Genomic DNA, 19,321 nt, shown 5'->3' with positions numbered 1-19,321 from the left:
CTCCTTTAACATACATCGCTACCAATACACTAACAAATATTCTCTCATATCTTCTCTACTAGCCAACCATTGTTTCTAAAAAGATTATTTGCATGTTCTGATAATGATATAGTGTTTTAATGAGAAGCTGAGGGAGTTTTGAAACTGCCACAGGGATTCTTGGACAATAGTGAGCGTTGGCTTCCCTGATAATCACTGTGTTAAAGGGAAAGCTGTGATGCCAGCTTCTGCCACAAGGCCTCGGATAACGGCCCATTTCCATCGCTAGAAAGGCTGCATTTCATAGCAGGAGCGCATTAGATGTTGATTGGATGTCATGAGATTAGCTCAGGCTTGAATATGAGTCTGACTGGTCAATACAAGCAGACAACAAGAGAGGAGACAAATGGAGACGAGAGGAAGTGTGAAGGGAGGGTAAATGAACAGATTTGAGAGGAAGAGGGAGGAAAATAAAGATGAGAAGAAGAAAAAAGATGAGAGGGGTGTGGAGACCAGAAGAGAGAAGCAAAGTGAAGCCATGTCTCTTTTTTCTCTCTCTTCCTCATGGGCGACCCCCCCCCCCCCCGGGGTAAAGAAAGGACCAATCAGCCGCTGGCATTAGATCGATGGTAGCGCCTGGCCAGCTGTGGCTAATGGAGCACATTCTCACTGATTATCTGCAAAAGACAACATTTCCTGGCTTCAGACACATCCTGGCTTGAGTTGCTAATTTCTGTGAGTCAAAGTAGGGATAACAATGGGAGTAACATCGACTAATAACTTGGGCTTTCTTCCAGGCCACTGCTGGGCTATTACAGGCTATTTGCAGTATTACTTTGTTTTTAACTGTGTGCATTTGAGACAACACACACAGCCACGGCAGCATTAATGTCACAGCTTTTCTATCTGCTGCCCTCATGAAAATCTGTGGGAAATGGACCTTGATTCACTGAGGCAGGATACAGTACAGCTGCTCTGACTACAGCGACTTCCAACAAAATATAATGTGGAAATGTTCATAACTGTTCTTTTCAGATGACAGTGGACTCAAGCAAAGGAAACATACCAATACTTCCAAAATAGTTGTTTCACTACAGTTTTACAACCTTTTAGATAATCGAATTTGAAGCAAGTATATTATTGACGTTATTTCTAATGAAATGTGCTTTGTCGTATGTGTCTAAAGGTCTGTGATTACACCAGAAAAAAATTCAAGGTTCCCTGTTGGTCACATTAATACAACAGCCCGACTGGAAAGATAAAACGAGTCGCTCCGCAGTTCAGATGTTTGAAATGTAACAAGGAAGATCTCTGAATAGCAACATCAGAGCTGCTCTGTGACATTAATTCATGTTATTCACATTCAGACTGCAGTAGTTTGAAAATCTGATTACAGGTTCTCTGGGGCAGATTTTTTTTTTAAGGCTTTTGAGTTTGACATCTTAATGTGGTTAATTTCCACAAGGATACATATTTTATAAAGCAGGAAGCAGCACATCTGCCAGTACAGCTGCCCCTCATTGACCTAATTAGTCAGTTACCATATTTATCTGCCCACTTTGCAAAGACCTTGGCCAGATTATCTTTGTAGCCTTTGTTCCTTTTTGGGCTGTTATTCTGCCTGCCAGACAAGGTTTTGCCACCTGACTTAAGTAAAGACTGCCCGCCTGAATGTCCTTCTGTGGAGTCTGTGCAGATACAACTTACTGTGAACCACAGGTATCAGCTCTTGTGCTATTGATAGAGCTGCATAGTGATCTACTTGTTCTGCAGATGGTAATGTTGTTCGGTCAGTTAGTCCATCTCTTCGTTACAGATATTCATGGTCCCCAGAGGACACATCCTTCTGATTTTGGTGATCAAACTTGACTTTTCCTCTAGTGTCACCACCAGGTTCACATTTGTGGTTTTAAGTAAAATGCATTGCTAATATATTTGGTATACATATTCATGCTCCCCACAGGATGAATTATAATAACTTTGGGTGATAATTTAGCCTTTTAACTGGTACAACCATCACATCAAAATTCCAGTTTGTACAACACTTTGGTTTATAGCTGCAAAACTGTTGTTCCCATCACCCTCAGCTGTACTCTGTATATAGTGCTAATTAGTAAATGTTAGCATGCTACACACTAAACTAAGATGGTGATAAACATTACACCTGCTTAGCATCGGCATGTTAGCATTTAGCTCACAGCCCAGACCTGTCAACTCTCCCATTTTTCCTGGGTTTTTCCCAAATTTTCACCCCCTCTTTGCCCCCATAAATGTCTCATATTTCCCTTTTTTTTAAATATATATTTATATTCTGCTAGCATGGCTATATATGTTTTGTCTTGTTATTCTCTTTCCAGTAAAGAAAACCTTTAAGCTGCAACAGTTATCCCTAACTCTTGGAGGATGTTTACAATGATTACTGCTTTAGCAATATTCCAGCAATGATCGAGGGCATTATTGCTGTATCAAACGTCACAGGAAGCTATTCATCAGGTAGAAGTCTTACCTTCGCATTTCTCTAGAATCTGAACCGTCTCTCCCACTTCCAGAGCCAAACCTTGAGTCACTGAGCCCCGGAAGTTGCAGATCACTGTGGATAAAAACGGAGAGAGAGAGAAATTTGTGAACATACTGACAAAAAGAAACAGTTTGTTTTCGGAATTTTAAGGCAGCAGCTATTTATTTTCCATCATTGATTAATCTTGCAATATTTCTTTAAGTCTTCCAAAAATATTCAATGGCAATTTTCAGGCATAACTGACAAACTACATGAATACCAAAGCAGTGCCTTCATCCATTCTACTGTCATTGTCTGCACGTCCCGTGACAGCAGCATGACGTTAGCCTGACTGAACACATGCACAGTCCTCGCTGTACCAGGCAGTGTTGATGCAGTATTCACAAGTTGATATTCCTCATGACTGCACCAGTGCACACAGAAAACAACAGACCTCAGAGCTTATTCCAGTGTTGGGGTCACTGTTAGTCACTCAATACAGGACTGAAATGTCACCTGAGGTAAGATGGTCGACCCTTAAAGTTTAGATTCTCTCATCAAGGTTGGAAACAAAGAAGACACAACAACAAAAACAATCCAGAACATATGTTGTTCTTTCCTTGCACCTGTACATCTATATGCATTCCTTACTTTTGTCTGTTTAATAAGATGATTACAGCGTTGATGCCGAGTTCAAACCACATTGGAATTTGGATATTGGCTATTGAGCTGTAATGAGAAGTAGAAATATGTCTTTTTAAGGTAAATATCCTCTGGTCAAGTATTGAGAATAAAATATATTTGTTAATACACATCAACTCCACATATTCAAAGTATTCAAAGGTTTATTTGTCACACACAGAAGCAACATGTGTATGTGCACAGCAGTTTTGTTGTGTTGTGCACTTCTCATGTGTTTGGTCTTGAATGTAATGTTTGCTCCTGAGGTTGTGCTAAAAGAGGAATATGAATCCTTGTAGCAAAGCAGTATCACTTCTGCCAGAGTGCAAAACAGATTTTTTTTTAGGTCTAAGTTTATTACACCATTAAAAACATTGAAAGGATATAAAAAAGCTATGAGTTATATTTATGACCAAATGTTTGTTAACATCCCTACTTTCAACAGTAAAACATTTTGGAGGGAAGATTTTGGGTCCCATCTTGATGATGTGATGTGGTGAAACATAATTAATGAACGCAAAGAAAATTATAATAAGATAATCCACAGACTACATGAAACCCCAGCTATTCATTGTAAATATGATCCCAAGTGCTCTCCATTATGTTTGAAATGTAAAAACAGCCTTGGTACATATAGTCATCTTATGTGGTCATGCACTGAAATTGCAATTTTTTGGCTCTCAGTCCAAAATGAGATGAAGAAAATATTTGGGATAGAAATCCCTCTAAATCCACATGACTTTATATTGGGGTCAGATATTAGTTATGAATGCAAGCACAAGAATTAGAATTATTTTGTATATGGCATGACTCACAATATTACAGAAATGGCTGGATGAAGAGCTTTATGTCCATTTTGCCATTGGAAAGACCATCATATGTGTGAAGAGGCACTCTTGAGGAGTTTGTAAGGGACTGGTCACCAAAAGCAATATACTTGAAAGAGGAATGGTCAAGAGTTATAAGTATGGGGGTAATGAATATAACAGTTTACGTACATACAAACAGCTTTTTATAAATGCACCAGGTTGTGAATACTGCTGATTTTTGTTTGTTTTTGTTTTTTTTTCTTTCTGTATTTGTGTTTGTGGGTTGTGTCGTGGGTTTTTGTCATGTCTTGTCTTAATTGTGGGTCTTCGTAATGTATTATGTTGTCGAAAACTCATTAAAAAAAGGATATAAAATTGCAAAGTCAGAGATGAAACACTAACCTACAGGCAAACCAGCACTTTCACTCGTCTGTACTGGTGTCCCAGTCTGTTCTGAATGTAGAAGAAGCGAGACAAGATCTTAACTCTCCATCTGTTCCATCTTTGTCTGTTTAACTGGCTGCTTCGATAAAGTCTCTTTGTGTTTGAGGACTGTACATCTGGAGGTCACAGCAGCTTATTTCTGCTGTTATTATCTCATTCAGTCTGTGGTAACTCAACCTTGAAGACAAAGCCAGCGTTATGACCAAGACATGGTCACGCTCTTCAATCCCTCATGACTGTCAGTCTCTCTGTTTGTCACTGTCTCTATATATAGTGTTCGGCTGTTATTGCAACTGTTGCTCTAACAGTCTGTAAATCCAGACAAATCTCCAGTATTATCAAGGCTTTATGTTTAGAACATGTCATTGTTTATATTCACTTTGTCTCTGACTGTGTTTCTAAATGTGATATTATATTTCATCCTACACAGAGACCTGACACACTACTGTATATTTGTGTAATTTTGCCAAAGACCCTGGATAAGTCAGTTACAGCATCTAATTTGTTTTTACATAAACTTTAGCTTTAGCGTGTTTAGGATTTGCGAGATCACAACATCACAGGAGAATCCATCTCGTCAGGCTTCAAGTTACACGCTTGTGTTTGAACCACCGGTCCTAAAGGATTCTAGTGTGATCCTGCAAATCCAGCTGCCTCACAAGGTAAGAGGGTGATAGATGGTGATTGACAGATGGTTCATCCAATCACCTGCCAGGTATTTTTGGTGCCCTTTTCCAAACAGTTTCCAAAGACGACTTCTCAGACGGTTCTGTGTAACAAACCGTCTGGTGTGTCATGTTTGGTAAAATGCTGAAAGGTAGCCATTGTTTATACTAACTGACTCACAGAACATAAAACTGATTCACATTATATCAAGTTTGTGAATTTGTTGCTTTAACTCCTAAACAGGCAGAAACATTAAAAAACATTAGTGGCAGGAAGTGGAGACGCGTCCATATTTATATACAGTCAGTGGTCGTGATGCACTGCAGCTGAATGATAGCATGAGGAGAAGCTCTGTGTCCAAACCCCAAACAGCAGCTGCAGCACTGATCACTCAGGCTCAAGTCTTTTACTTTGTTGACAGAAATCCAAAAACTTTCCACATATCGCTTCTTAAATGGTCAGGAACGGTGATCTCCGTGGGTGATATTGTGACGTTAGACGTTAACGTTAGCACACTGAACGTCAGACTGTGATTCAGTCAGACTCAGAAAACTTTATTGTTCATCAGACGTGACAAAAACATTTCGTTTCCACATGCCACGGCTAGAACCAGCCAACACATTTATAAAAAATTAAAAAATACACAATCAAACAGTAATTTCAGAATTTGATTAGTATTAATTAAAGACTCTTAAAATTCATTCCAACGGCCCTAAAAACATAAAAAAGTATGAACAGTTGCAGCTCCTTTAATTACTGCTAATGCTAACACAACATTTCCTTCTGCCTCTGCTTCACATTAAAAGCATTCAACTGGTGAAAAGTGGCAACACACTGTCAAATTCATCTTGTTTTGGCAGTGGATGAGTTGTAAATATCACAGAGAGGAATCAGACAGTCTGGAGCAGGAACAGCTGAAGGTAACAGGCTGCACACTTCCAGCTCCTCAGCAACAGAACGACCTCCTGCTGCATGACATCAGATGGAAAACAGGCCAATTATTGACTGCCTTCTTTATTAAAACGCACGTTTGTTTGGCTGCACTGTAAACAGATACACCAGTTGCCTCTGCTGTATTAATAAACCACCAGTAACCAACCACCAGTGTCGCCCAGTAAACCACAGGACTGAAATCTAAAGAATTTTAGAAAACAAAACAATCCAATTGAAATCAGTCACTCACACACACACTCACACACACACACACACACACACACACACACACACACACACACACACACACACACACAGCAGTCTGATACTTTGGCAGTGAGGACACACACACCTGACACCTCAAGGCAGCGGGATCGTTTGCATCTGTCTCTGTCTGCCTTCATCTCTCTTTCACCGTCACCATCTGTCTCTGTGTCATCAACGCCGCTGCTCTCTCTCTCTCTTTCTAGCTCTCTCTCTCTCTATCTCTCTCTCTCTCCGTCATTGTCACCGTTTGTCTCTCTGTCGTCGCCGTCACTCTCTCTCTCTGTCACTGTCGTGCTCTCGGTCTCCATTATTAACACCAGTCAGTGTGGGATTGTCACCGTTTTGGATTCTGTCATTGACATCCCCCCCTCCTCCTCCTCCTCTCCTCTCTCTCATTTGTTCATTGTCACTTGCTGTCATCACTGTCACTCCGTCACTGTCATTGGCCTTGTCAGTCTGTCATTTGCTTGATGCTTGACGCTGTCTGTGCTCACTCTGTCTTGATCTCTTTGCCCTGCGGTCCAAATGAGGAAAGTAAATATTAACTGAAGCTGCGTCTGTGGAGGTCACTGAATAGAGAAACATGGCTGCGACTACAGAGTCTGAACTTCCTGCTTCCTCTTGTTGTCACATCTTACCGTCTTTTTGTGAACAGCTTTGTTGTCTTTAATGAATTCTTCCTTCTACTTTTTCTCTGAGCCTTGATTCAGTTTAATGACTCATTAAAGTCAGACACAATTAGATTCAAGTTCGTCCTGCTCCTCCCGCCGGTTATCCAAAAGCATCTGTAAAGTTCAGCGGGTAATCGAGGTGAAAGTTTTCCCACAGCGGCCGTTTTGAAGTTGTGTCACGACTGCAGAGAACAGCACGTTCTTCACTTCGTCTTACTGTTGTTCTTGAAGAAGACAGATATTCATGACTCACGTATAAAATTAAAGTCTCAAGTCTCCACAGTGGTTTAGTGCTTTTTTTCTACAATACAAATGTCATTAAAGAGGTGCTTTGTGAATGATGATTTGTAAGCACAATATTTTAAAGTTATGTCAAAAACAATCTGCTAAACCACATGCAGTCGTGATTCATGAATGAACCCTTACCCTAACCTAACCCTAACCCTAGCCCTAAATCTAACCCTAACCCTAAACCTAACCCTAGCCCTGAATCTAGCCCTAACCCTAACCTAACCCCTAACCCTAACCCTAACCTTAACCCTAAATCTAACCCTAACCCTAAACCTAACCCTAGCCCTGAATCTAGCCCTAACCCTAACCTAACCCCTAACCCTAACCCTAACCTTAACCCTAAATCTAACCCTAACCCTAAACCTAACCCTAGCCCTGAATCTAGCCCTAACCCTAACCTAACCCCTAACCCTAACCCTAACCTTAACCCTAAATCTAACCCTAACCCTAAACCTAACCCTAGCCCTGAATCTAGCCCTAACCCTAACCTAACCCCTAACCCTAGCCCTAACCTTAACCCTAAACCTAACCCTAAATTTAGCCCTAACCCTAACCCTAACCTAACCCCTAACCCTAACCCTGAATCTAGCCCTAACCCTAACCTAACCCCTAACCCTAGCCCTAACCTTAACCCTAAATCTAACCCTAGTCCTGAATCTAGCCCTAACCCTAACCCTAAACCTAACCCTAGCCCTGATAGCAGCGTCATCTTAATGTGTAAAATTAAAGCATCAATTGTAAACGGTTCTAATGATACATCTGAATAAACAACACCTTTATGGGAGGAAATTAAATAAAGCAAACTATTCCATCTATCATTTGTCAAGATAAAGTTTTAAAAGGAAATATTTAATGTACCATAACTTAACGTACTAATTTAAAGATTAGATGCATTTCTATTTGCTTCTTCCTGTCAGAGATGTACTGACCAATCACAGTGAATCACAAATGAGAATTATATTTTATCAGAAGACCCAAAGAGTCCATATTGATAAAAATGTCCTGTATATATGTCACATCTTTCAGATTAAGTTTCATCCCAGCTGGTCAAATGGAATATAGATCTGTTAATCCCTGGAAGATCTGATTCTGATTATCTTTTATTAAATTAAAATGAATGTATAAATATACAGTAATGAAACTTTTCTGCTTCAGACAAAGAGGAAGGTGGAGACAAATCTACCAAACAAATATTAATTTTCCTTTTCTTTGTTTTCAACCACATTTCTGACTATTTCACTCTTTCACAAACTTTCACAAACTTTCAGAGTTTTGTGAGATGTTATTTGTTTTTTTCTATCTGTAGTGAGACTGACACAAAGCTGAGAGCACTGCAGAGAAGAGAGAGAGGAGAGACGTCGGCGAGGAAGCAAACACACACACACACACACATTCTTACTGAACACACATGGATTAGCATTGCTCTATCCGGCTGGTATTGGCATTTAGTTTATCCAGCGGATTGGGTCAATAGTCTGACAAATGACTCACATCTGTCAGGCCAGTCACACCACTTAGCCTGTGGCCTTTATGTGTGTGTATGTTTGTGTATGAATGTGTTTGTGTGAGAGAGGAAACACTAGAAATATATAATGGAAGTCTAGTTGTGTGTAAGAATCTGTGTGTGTGTGTGTGTGTGTGTGTGTGTGTGTGTGTGTGTGTGTGTGGCGCTGGAATGAGTCATTTTTCCCTGACAGGATAATTCAATTTCTAGTGTGCGACTTCAAAAGCTTTGTTTCAATATTTAATTACTGCACCAGAGTTCCACCAAAACCCAAATTGAAGAGGACATTTGACACAAATTTAATGGCTGTGAATTATTTAAAGAAGGAAGTTTCAGAAGTGGAACAAAGATTGTACATATGGAGGGAAGACGGCGTTCGTTGTGTGCTGTGGTACTGAATACTGCATACAGTAGTTTAGAATGAGATGTCCATGTTCATGTTAGTGCTACAAGTCCAACATACATTTAGGTCACTCGTGTACAAACACCAACAACAAGGGGATTGGATCATAAAGGACTCAAACAAGTTGGCTGCAGTTTCTATCGTGTTTTAGCATAATTCTCATCTTTTATTAAATACAAACTCCTTCCAACTGATCCAAACAGCATCCGGAATAAATGGTTGGAAAATGTGGAACTTCAACACCCAGAAGTGTATCAAAAAATTAGTGGATATTGGACAATTTTTATTTTAGCAATTAAATCAAGTCCACAGGGTCTCAATTAGGGAAATGAGAGATTTTATCTTTTGCAGTTCCACCAGTTGAGAATTTAAAGTGGAACGCCGTAATGATTATATTATTATTATTACTGTACATCCATCTGTACGGTGGAGTGGAGTGACCCACTAAAACTACTGTAGTGTCCACACACTGATAGACAGAGAGACAAATCTACCAAACAAACAGAGACATAACAACACATACCAATACAACACTGGACCTCCCAAAAATAGCTTAATTAAAAACCGTATAGGAAGTCATCATCAAATTAATATTCATTAAAATGTACTTAAATGTGTATTTCACACTGTTATCTACAGTATTTGTAATTTAACTCCATTTTATTGCTTTACGGTGATTATTTGCTCCAAAAACTGGCCAAAGCTACAGTCAAACAGTAAATATCTGTTTCTTTATTAACTTGCCGCCTTGTTCTGATGAGCCACAATCATGCAGGAAGAGACGCAAAACAAAAGCAGCTTAGATATTAAATTCTCTACTGACGCTGGAATTAATGGACCAGAACACATGAAGCCTCAAGATGTTTTGAGTATGAATATTACTTTCTCTGAACTCGCTCTACAATACAGAAGTGATTTCTCCCTCTCACATAAACTGTAAACCGTTTTTGAAGGTTTTCAAAAAGTATTCTGGGAAATGCACATCATCCACAAACAGTAGAGACAAAGCAGAATTAGAGAAAGGGGAATTACTGCAAGTAGGCACACCAAAAATGTAATTTATAAAATTTCATAAAGAAAGAAGAAATGTGGAAATGCAGAAGTACTCAGCATGAGCCTCCATCTGTGGAGTCATGAACCACATTAACAACAGTTTCAACTTAAAATGACACCATGATTCTATGTGATATGCAAGAAAATGTAGCAAGTAAAAAAAAAAAAAGCATAATTCCCCTTTAAGCTTCTTAATGGATTTCCTCTTACTGTAAACAGTCCAGGACTAATGCATATTATGTTGCATTTTGTGGAACTTGTGCTCATGTATTATGCATCATATCTGCCTGCTGCTGTAATATGTGGCTGCCTAAGAAACATATTACATGCGCATTTACGTAGTTGTGTGTTCCATCCATAAGCATATGAAAGGGAATAAATGGGAGTCCCTCGAGTGTGAATCAGAGCGGCGCCGAACCAGAGGGGAGGATGTGTGTGTGTGCATCAGTGTGTGTGTGAGAGAGAGAGAGAGAGAATCAATTTGAGGTGTAGATCTTCAGAGCGAGGGCAATTTTGCAAAGTGAAAGGGAGAAAAGTCAGAAAATGAAAGATGGTGCTGGTAGGAATGTGAGCGTGCAGTATCTGCAGCGTGTTTGATAGAAGGAGGGAAAGATAAAGAAAAGGTTCACTGGCACGAAACCTCACATGTGTGCATGTATGAAGCAGAGAGACGGAGAACATGACAGGAAGATGCTCGTTAAAGTTTATTGTCCGTGATTGAATATCTTTGTACAGGAAAGCATATACTGCATGTTCGTGCGGACTGGTTGATATTGAATGATCGTGTGTGTGTGTGTGTGTGTGTGTGTGTGTGTGTGTGTGTGTGTGTGTGTGTGTGTGTGTGTCGTCATGCCCCGTGAACAGATCTCATCCTAATCAAGACATGAAACTCGTCATTTTAACATCCTCCACAATGCCCACAGGCACGCACAGGCAAAGTTTCAAGTGCACTCAGCACTCCAGCAGATGGGTTGTGTGAGTGTGTGTGCGTGTGTGTGAGAGAGAGAGAGAGAGAGAGAGAGAGAGAGAGAGAGAGAGAGAGAGAGAGAGAGAGAGAGAGAGAGAGAGAGAGAGAGAGAGAGAGAGAGCGAGAGAGATTTTCCTCATACCCTCTGGTTGCTGCTGCTCCACAGCTGATGGGGAGGTTTTGCAAGTGTGACGACATGAAAAAAAATCACAGTGAAAAAACAGAGAGCTGGAGAGGCGAAGACGATGATGATGATGAGAGAGACACGCGGCTTTTTTTGCATGTGTTCATTTATTTATTCATATGCATGTGCGCGTGCGTGTGTGAGGCAGATTTCCTGTAAGCTTTTAAGCTACATAACAACCTACGGTAAGATGAAATGTTAAGACTGAAAAAAAAGGGGTAAGGGATGGAAAATGAAGAAGAGCATGGTAACAGAGCAGAACTAGGCCACCGCCGTGAACCGACAGTAGCGACTGGGACGGCACAGACGGCACACACCAACCCACATACAGCTAAGATAAACTGTGCTGCACAGATGGGACGCAGATCTCAGTATGTCACGTCGAGCCTGGAGATCTGCTCCCTGCTATTAATAGGCTAAACGGGAAAACTACTCGCTTGCACTTTACCCCTCAAACTGCTCCAGTAGAGATGTTTCAGTAACCAACCAACGGTTAGGGTGGTTGGTACTGGGCAGCTCCCAGGAGAGGATGTGTGTTGTGAATTTAAATCAGAGGGGGGCTGCTGAAAAGGAGCATGCGTGCTCGGGAGTACAACTTCCACAGATGAATTCTGACAACAAATCTGTAGAGAAGTTGTTCCTCTGATGGCTGATAGATGCTGACTTAAAGAAAACTCTGTACTGGAAGGACCAGGAGACGACCTCAAGCTTCCTCTGGACATAAACCACTACATGTTTTTCTTAGCTGTCATCTTGAACCCTGTTACTTACAGAAGATGTCAGTAAATATTAGATTGTTTTGGGGTTGTGTTGTGTTTGGTTGAGATGTATCAGCCTATCACAATACATCCAGTCTCCACCCTATTGCACATTACATACCAAATCAAGCTGGGCTTTCATAGAGTATGTTAAAGTCACACACACTGAGTTTTCCTGACTTGTGAGCTTTGTGTTGACAGACACTGAACTGATAGATCAGTTGCTGTACATGTCAGCCTATGAGTAACAATATATCCCAGTAATTCATAGTCATTTAGGAACAGTGTCTCCGTTACATACTTTGTTTCATCTAACATCCTGCTTAGTTCATATCTTGGTTGCAATTCTTCTGTCACTAAATCTGAGATCGTTCATGTTAAGTGTTGATGTTTATTATTGGGAGACATATTGTTGTTGGATTTCTTTCAACTTTAAAAAGTCTTTATCAGTATCAGCCTAAAAGATTCAGTATTGGTCAGGTTAAAGGCATCATTATTATTATTCCACAAGGCAATGCAGGAAGCAGATGAATGTTCTGACCACAGCAGGACAAAAGTGTGGACGATGGTTGAGGAAACTCCAGCAGCATCTCGTCTCTTGCTGTCTCTTTGTTAATTCTCTTAAACTTAAATGAGCAGCCTCCCTCCACCAGGACGTCTTGACAACCCATATTGTTTATACAACATGAAAGAAATACAGATCCTCATGCATGCATGTCCTGCCATGTACAGAACCAGTCAAAAGGTCTCGAGGTGAATTATAGAAAATGCTGCGACTTGAATGTAGTTATCTTGACCTGAGATAGTCTGAAGCGTAACAAAAGTTGAACAGCGCTGATGTCTGTTAACAGCAGAGCGTTTAAGATTGTAAATGTCAGTGTATCGTTGTAATTATCTCTCTGGAGATGCAGGCGAAGGTTTGGCTGAATGAAGCTGCTCACACACCTACTCACATTTATCTGGTAACAGACGTCCCTTTCACACTCGTGATGGAAGTTTAATTGAGGTGAACAGTGTTTAATCAAGCCATTAATAGTCTTCTAGCAGTAGTTTAAGTTATCAGTTATCTTTCAAACTTTCCTTTTCCACAAGAGATTAAAGAAATACTGTCAACTGTGCTGAAATCTAGAATAATAACAACAGTGTGACTTTTGTGAGAGTCACCATTCAATAAACATTCAGTGACCAATACCGAAGTCTCTGCCAACAACGAGCTGTGCTTGGATGCAATCCTATTTAGAACACAATTGTTCTGTAACATAGCAGCCTGGGTGCTGTTATAGTAATACTGTGATGGAAAACATCAAACTCCTTCAGACTCTCACCTACAGGTGGTTTCAGGACAGAACACATGACTGTAGTGATGGTTTTGTTGGGTTTCTTTGTTTGTGTTTGTTTTGTATGACAGTTGAAGGGTTTTGTTGCTTAATTTTCTTTTCTTGAAGCAACTATAATCTTTTATTTATGATTAGAAAGGATTAAATGACTGTATAATGTGAAGGTGTCAGATAATTATCAGCCAGACTCTGCAGTTACCTTCAGAGTCTTTCAGTTCATTGTTTTCATTTCCAAAACCACAATTTGAGTGTTTTGTGTCACTCTCACTGCTCTCATACTGTTGTTTTCAGTGTTACCAGGTGTTTACAGCAGGCAGAATAAATTAGTGACTAGCTGGTGAACACGGTGGAGCATTAAGCAGCTAAAAAGACAGATATTCTTCTCAGGAATTAGTAGAGACCTAAAAAAGAATGAATATCAGACTTACATCCACCAGGTGGACAGAAACACGACTCCAAATAAATGATAATGTTGCTCCGTTACTGCTGGATGTGTTCAACAGTCAGTTCAACAGATCTACTTAAAAAGGTTGTTTTCACAGCTTATTGAAGGTGTTGAAACTGTTTTGATGTTCTTGAAATTTTTACAACTTCTTCAGTCTCTCGTCTTTTAGAAAGAATAATTATGTCATTATATAATAGCTAATCTAGTTACTACATTACAACATTATAAGGGAGATTTCACTGCACATATCTGCACAAATAAGAAAACATTTCAGTCTTTTCTAGAGTTAAAATCATCACCTCACTGGTCAGACAAACTGTTGACTATGTGAAACTCTGGTCAGGTCTGGGTAATATATCGATATTATAATATATAAGAGACTAGATATCATCTTATATTTTAGATATTGTAATATGATGATATGGCTTAAGTGTCTTTTCCTGGTTTTAAAGCTGCATTACAGTAAAGTGATGTAATGTTCTGAACTTATCAGACTGTTCTATTATTTGTCTTTACCCACTTAGTCATTACATCCATCATGATATTTGATTTTGTCCGTATCGCTCAGTCCTAACTCTGGTATCTATTCTATTGTTTATTATTTTGTCAGTCTGCTCTACTGTCTGTAGTGTTTTGCTGTGTTTCATATAACAAAGGTTAGTACAGGTCAGATGTCCTGTGAAATATAACTTATTACAACCGTCTGGTCACATGACTACTTGCATGCTACAGTATATTGTGTAAAATGGCAGTGAAGGCTAAAGTTTCTTTGAGGTCGGGGTCTGTACAGATTAAGCCACAGGCAGACACACTTATCTCCACAATGACAACGTTGTTTCACAGTAATACCAGCAGTTTATTTATACATGGAGTTGATTCCAGCAGTATGTGACCGCTGTTAGTCCAGTGTGAAGCCGGGACATATTAAGTCCGTCCCACAGCAAAATCAGCACCACAACAGAGGTCTATTATTATGACCATAATATTCACCCTGTACAGCAGGATCTGACAGGCTGGAGGATATTTCAGGAATTGGATTTGAGCCAATTCCAGCCCGAAGCCTCAAGTGATTTGACCAAAAATAAAAAAAAGTGTCATAAAAATGGTAACATTTATGTTTCATCCTGTACATGGTCCCTTACAAATAAAATGAATTGAATAAAAACTCACTGTCTGCCCTTTGACCCTAATATTATATTGATTATATATTGTACTTCTTGTGATGTAGAGACATCTCATGAAACCAGGTGTTAAGGTTGAACAATCCTCCCTGTGTGTTTTCCTGGATCAATGAATAACATCTAGAAATGGCTGGAAAACTCCAACTGGGATTATTAGAGTTCAGTCCAGGAGATTTGTTCTGTTTTATTGTGTTTAGATAAACATGTCTTTTTGACAAGATTACTCCAGTAACCAGATTTTTAAAACACACTATTGTCAGATTATTTTAAAAGTGCAATCATGATACAGCAGACTGAACCTTCTGAGAGTCTAAATACCAGAACAAATGTGAATGAATTCATTTAATAAGAACACAGTCATTTTATTGTTTCTAGAGGTATTACACTGTGGTCTTGTGTTGTGGTTTTGTGGTGCTGAACGGACAGCTCCTGCTACGTGAACTGACCGTTCACTACGTCCTGAATCACTTAGTTACTGTTGCTACGTGTGTGTGTGTGTGTGTGTGTGTGTGTGTGTGTGTGTGTGAAGCTTCCTGGTTTACAATAATAATGATGGCAAATTAACCATCAAAATTCTTAGTTATTTTTGAAACAGTGGGTCCTTTATTTCACACAAGTAAACAAAAGCAGCTTCTGATTTCTAGCCGGCAACCATCGATTTTGTCTGAATTGACAACTGTTGCTGAGAGATTTTATCAGCTGTAGCTAGCAAGCTGGTTGAAAACGCCGTCAGCAACAGCCCGTTTCAAAAAGAGAGTCCTGCAAAAAGAGTCTTAAATATGCAGTTTATGGCTACATACATTACATTGTGCTAAAAGAATGAGGCTAATGCTAAGGTCCCAGGAAAAAAGGCATCATCCTGTAGAAGACATGGAAATAAAGAAACAACATTCTTCTTGTTTTACATTATAGAGCTAGTTAGCCTCAGTGTTATAAGTATAAAGAAATATGTAAGATCAGACTGTTTGACTGCTTGTCTTACATACTTGGAGGCAGAGTTAGATGTATTCCTCATTGTTTGTATTTTCAAACAGTATATTTCACTTTTATCATTGAGAGAAGATAAGATAAAAGCTTTTAGGGTGAGGACTAAAGTTTGGCTGCCCCAAATCCAACAGAGCAGGACAGAGCCACCAACGTTACACTAAACTCTCCAACATCCAAGACCAGCTTGATGGACTATCATGAACTGGCAATGAACCCCAGAAAATAATTTAGAATGACCTTGAAAGTAACACTCAGTCACTACTGTAGGTAACATTAAGCTAGTTAGCCGGACATGCTAATATTTGCAGCTTACGTCAGAGCTGACACTGTTCAATCCACTTCTTACACTTCACACCCTTCAAACAGAGTATTGCTCATATTCCAGCCTCGTGTACACGACTTCAACATGTGGAGAAATCCAAAGACGGTGCCTCGGTACAGTTGGACAACAGCTGATAGAGGGAAGGGTTCAGGTGTGGTACATTTGCTAGAATATTCTTTGGTTTTAGATTTCATGGTAGGCAAACAACCATTACATGAATAAAATGATGATAAGAACTGTCTGTGGTGGTTGAATAGTGTCTATTTATCTGTATTGCAACATCTTTGGACTTGTGTTGAGATTCTAAGAAACAATGTTGGTGTTTCAGTGGGGTAGTGTCTCTCTGAAATGAGTAAATAGTGGTTGTAAAAGCTGCCGAGCATGTGTGTCATGATTAAGGACACTTCACTAGACGAGGTTTAAACAACACTGAATAATTTATTGACCTTGTAACATCCATGAAGTCGTCTACTATACACTCTCTCCTCTGTACTTCATATAATTAGCTGCAAGAGACAGATGTTGATATCTGCCCAGCCACTTTCACTAATTCACAACAGACTGCAGCTTTGCAAAAATAGCTTTGGGTGCTGACACACACACAAACACAAACATACAAACACACGCACATACACATACAGCTAAAAGCTCTAAAATCAGTCGTTTACTGTGAGGAAAATATTGATCTGTGTTGATGTGGAAAATCAGCTGAGGAAGAAGAGACAGCTCACTTCCTGTCCTCAGTGTTGCATCCTAGATACAATCAGTATTTGAGAAAGACCTCATATCTCATGTTTTCTTCTTTCTTTCCTCTCTAACTGATGACTGAAATGATCTCTCATGCAAACACGCATCATGTTTGCCTTCAGGCCGTAAAGCACTCAGCAGAGCGCAAACCTCTGCCTACGCTGAACATTTCTCCAGTTTGCAAAACAGACGCTTTGATAATGACGACACGTCCTAATAATTAATTAATAATGACCACATAGGTTGATTGTACCATGCACTCTAGAACCACCCAACCTGGTGCAGGTTTAGGCACAAAAACCGCTTGGTTAGAGTCGGGAAAGATGATGGTTTGGCCCGCAGGCTGCTGCTATGTATCTAATACAATCTCATCACACTGTTAAATAGAGTGAATTGTAACTTCAACAGAGGGCTAGGTGAGTGATACACAGGAAGTTTTGTTAACTAGTATCATAAATGTTATTTCCTGCCTCAAATAATCAGACTTTGAAGCAGATGTAGCTCTAATAACCAGTAAAATTAGCTCCTGTATCATTTCCTGAATGCTTTTCCCTCACTGTAGTTTCTGCGGTTGCCATGGTCACAAGGTGAGTCACGGCGAAAGTCGAACCGTCGTGAACTCCGACGGCAGCAGCAAAGAGCTCTGCGTGTTCACGAGAGGAGCAGTCACCCCACTTCTCCTTCCTAACGCCCAACAAACGCAGCGACGCAGCGGCTAGTAAACATGGAGGTAAACAATGCAGGATTTAAAATACTTATATAATACTTATATGAGGGAGGGAACACATTCAACACTTTTGTTAGACCTGAAGGATACACACAACACAATATGTTCTGGTGAGTAACATTGAATGTAAACATAACTTGTGTTTGTTTACAGGAAAGCGCCACAGGGCAGCTTTAACATGGCAGGTTCTGAACAAACAACCAGTGTTGTTGTTTTGTTTTAGTTTAAACCTTCACTGTATCTGTCAACATGTTTCATCACCTGGGACATAACAAAACTATTAAACTATTCATGTTTCATAAAATGTTTCTCTCCTGAGTTTTAATCTTCAGAATTTTGAGTTGAATTTGTTTTTTCTACATTGATCTTTTAGTGCAGTTTCATCTGTGCTTCTTCTGCTGCTGAACACAGACTTTAACAAACATTTATATCTAATACCGAGCATATTGCTTCACAGCCTGAAGATGCAGAACTTTGCTTCCTGAGCCAAAGACCTTATTGAATCTCACAAATTATAAGAATTAGATTTGAGTGGATCATTAGTGCTTAATGTGTAATCATTTACAAACAGGAAAATCAGGCACTCACATGTAAATGATCATCATAACCATCAAGCTTCATTATATACAACTCATTAGTGCAAACACGAACCCTGTTCTCTCACACCAAGACACACACACACACTCACACTCACACACACACACACACACACACACACACACACACACACACACACACACACACACGCTGCAGCCAGTTTCCCCCAAAAGACGCAAGTCACTGTGAAAAAGGGGACAAAACAATGACACAGAGATAGATAAACAGTAAAGTGGGCTGTTTGCTGTCCCCGGGGGATTATTATGGTCTGGCCACAAGAATATAAACACACCAAAATCCAACTCTGACAGTCAGATTTTCAGATTAGATTCAAATTCAGCCTCTAGTCTGTTTATCTCTGGACCTGGGACAAAAATATAACTTCAGATAGCAAACAGCAGATGGATAAAATATATATATATATATATATCAGGCACAGGAGAAGAGAAGAGAGATGGACAGATGTCAAAGGAGGAGGAAAAAGCAGGCTGTAGGGATGGAGGAGTGCTGGGCCAGACATGTTTTCAGGAAGGATAAATCTTGGATGATAAACGTGGCAGAATGTAAAGGAATAAAAGTGAAATGAAACAGAGGGAGATAAGGAGAACTCAGAGGAGACGAATGAGTCAGTAATTCTCTGTACAACATGAAACTAGATATCGGACAAGAGGTGAAAGAGCGAGGGATAAAGAGATGGAGGGACAGTGTGAAAACAGAGGAAAGGGCATGTACATGTGGAGTATACAGCAGAAGAAAGAGAAATACAAGGAGGTGAGGGAGCAGATGGATGTTAAGGCTTGAAAACAGGAAGAATTACCCGGGATTTAGATGTTCTGGGAGAGGAGAAGAAGGAGTGATCGGGTGATGAAAT

At 39.8% G+C, this 19,321-nt stretch overlaps 1 protein-coding gene across 13 annotated transcripts in view; it reads right to left on the bottom strand.

Annotated features, from left to right (window-relative positions):
• Window positions 1–19,321, bottom strand: part of LOC137180918 (dedicator of cytokinesis protein 3-like) — a 213,562-nt gene that overhangs the window by 140,608 nt on the left and 53,633 nt on the right. For all 13 annotated transcript variants that reach the window (XM_067586217.1, XM_067586223.1, XM_067586211.1 and 10 more), the window contains one exon: window positions 2,486–2,569. In XM_067586217.1, coding sequence (XP_067442318.1) covers window positions 2,486–2,569 — 84 coding nt within the window. The remainder of the gene's footprint in view (window positions 1–2,485; window positions 2,570–19,321) is intronic.

This window comes from Thunnus thynnus, chromosome 4 (assembly GCF_963924715.1).
Source record: "Thunnus thynnus chromosome 4, fThuThy2.1, whole genome shotgun sequence".
NCBI lineage: Eukaryota > Metazoa > Chordata > Actinopteri > Scombriformes > Scombridae > Thunnus > Thunnus thynnus.
Note: the sequence above shows the minus strand (reverse complement) of the source record. Positions and strands in the feature narration are given on the sequence as shown.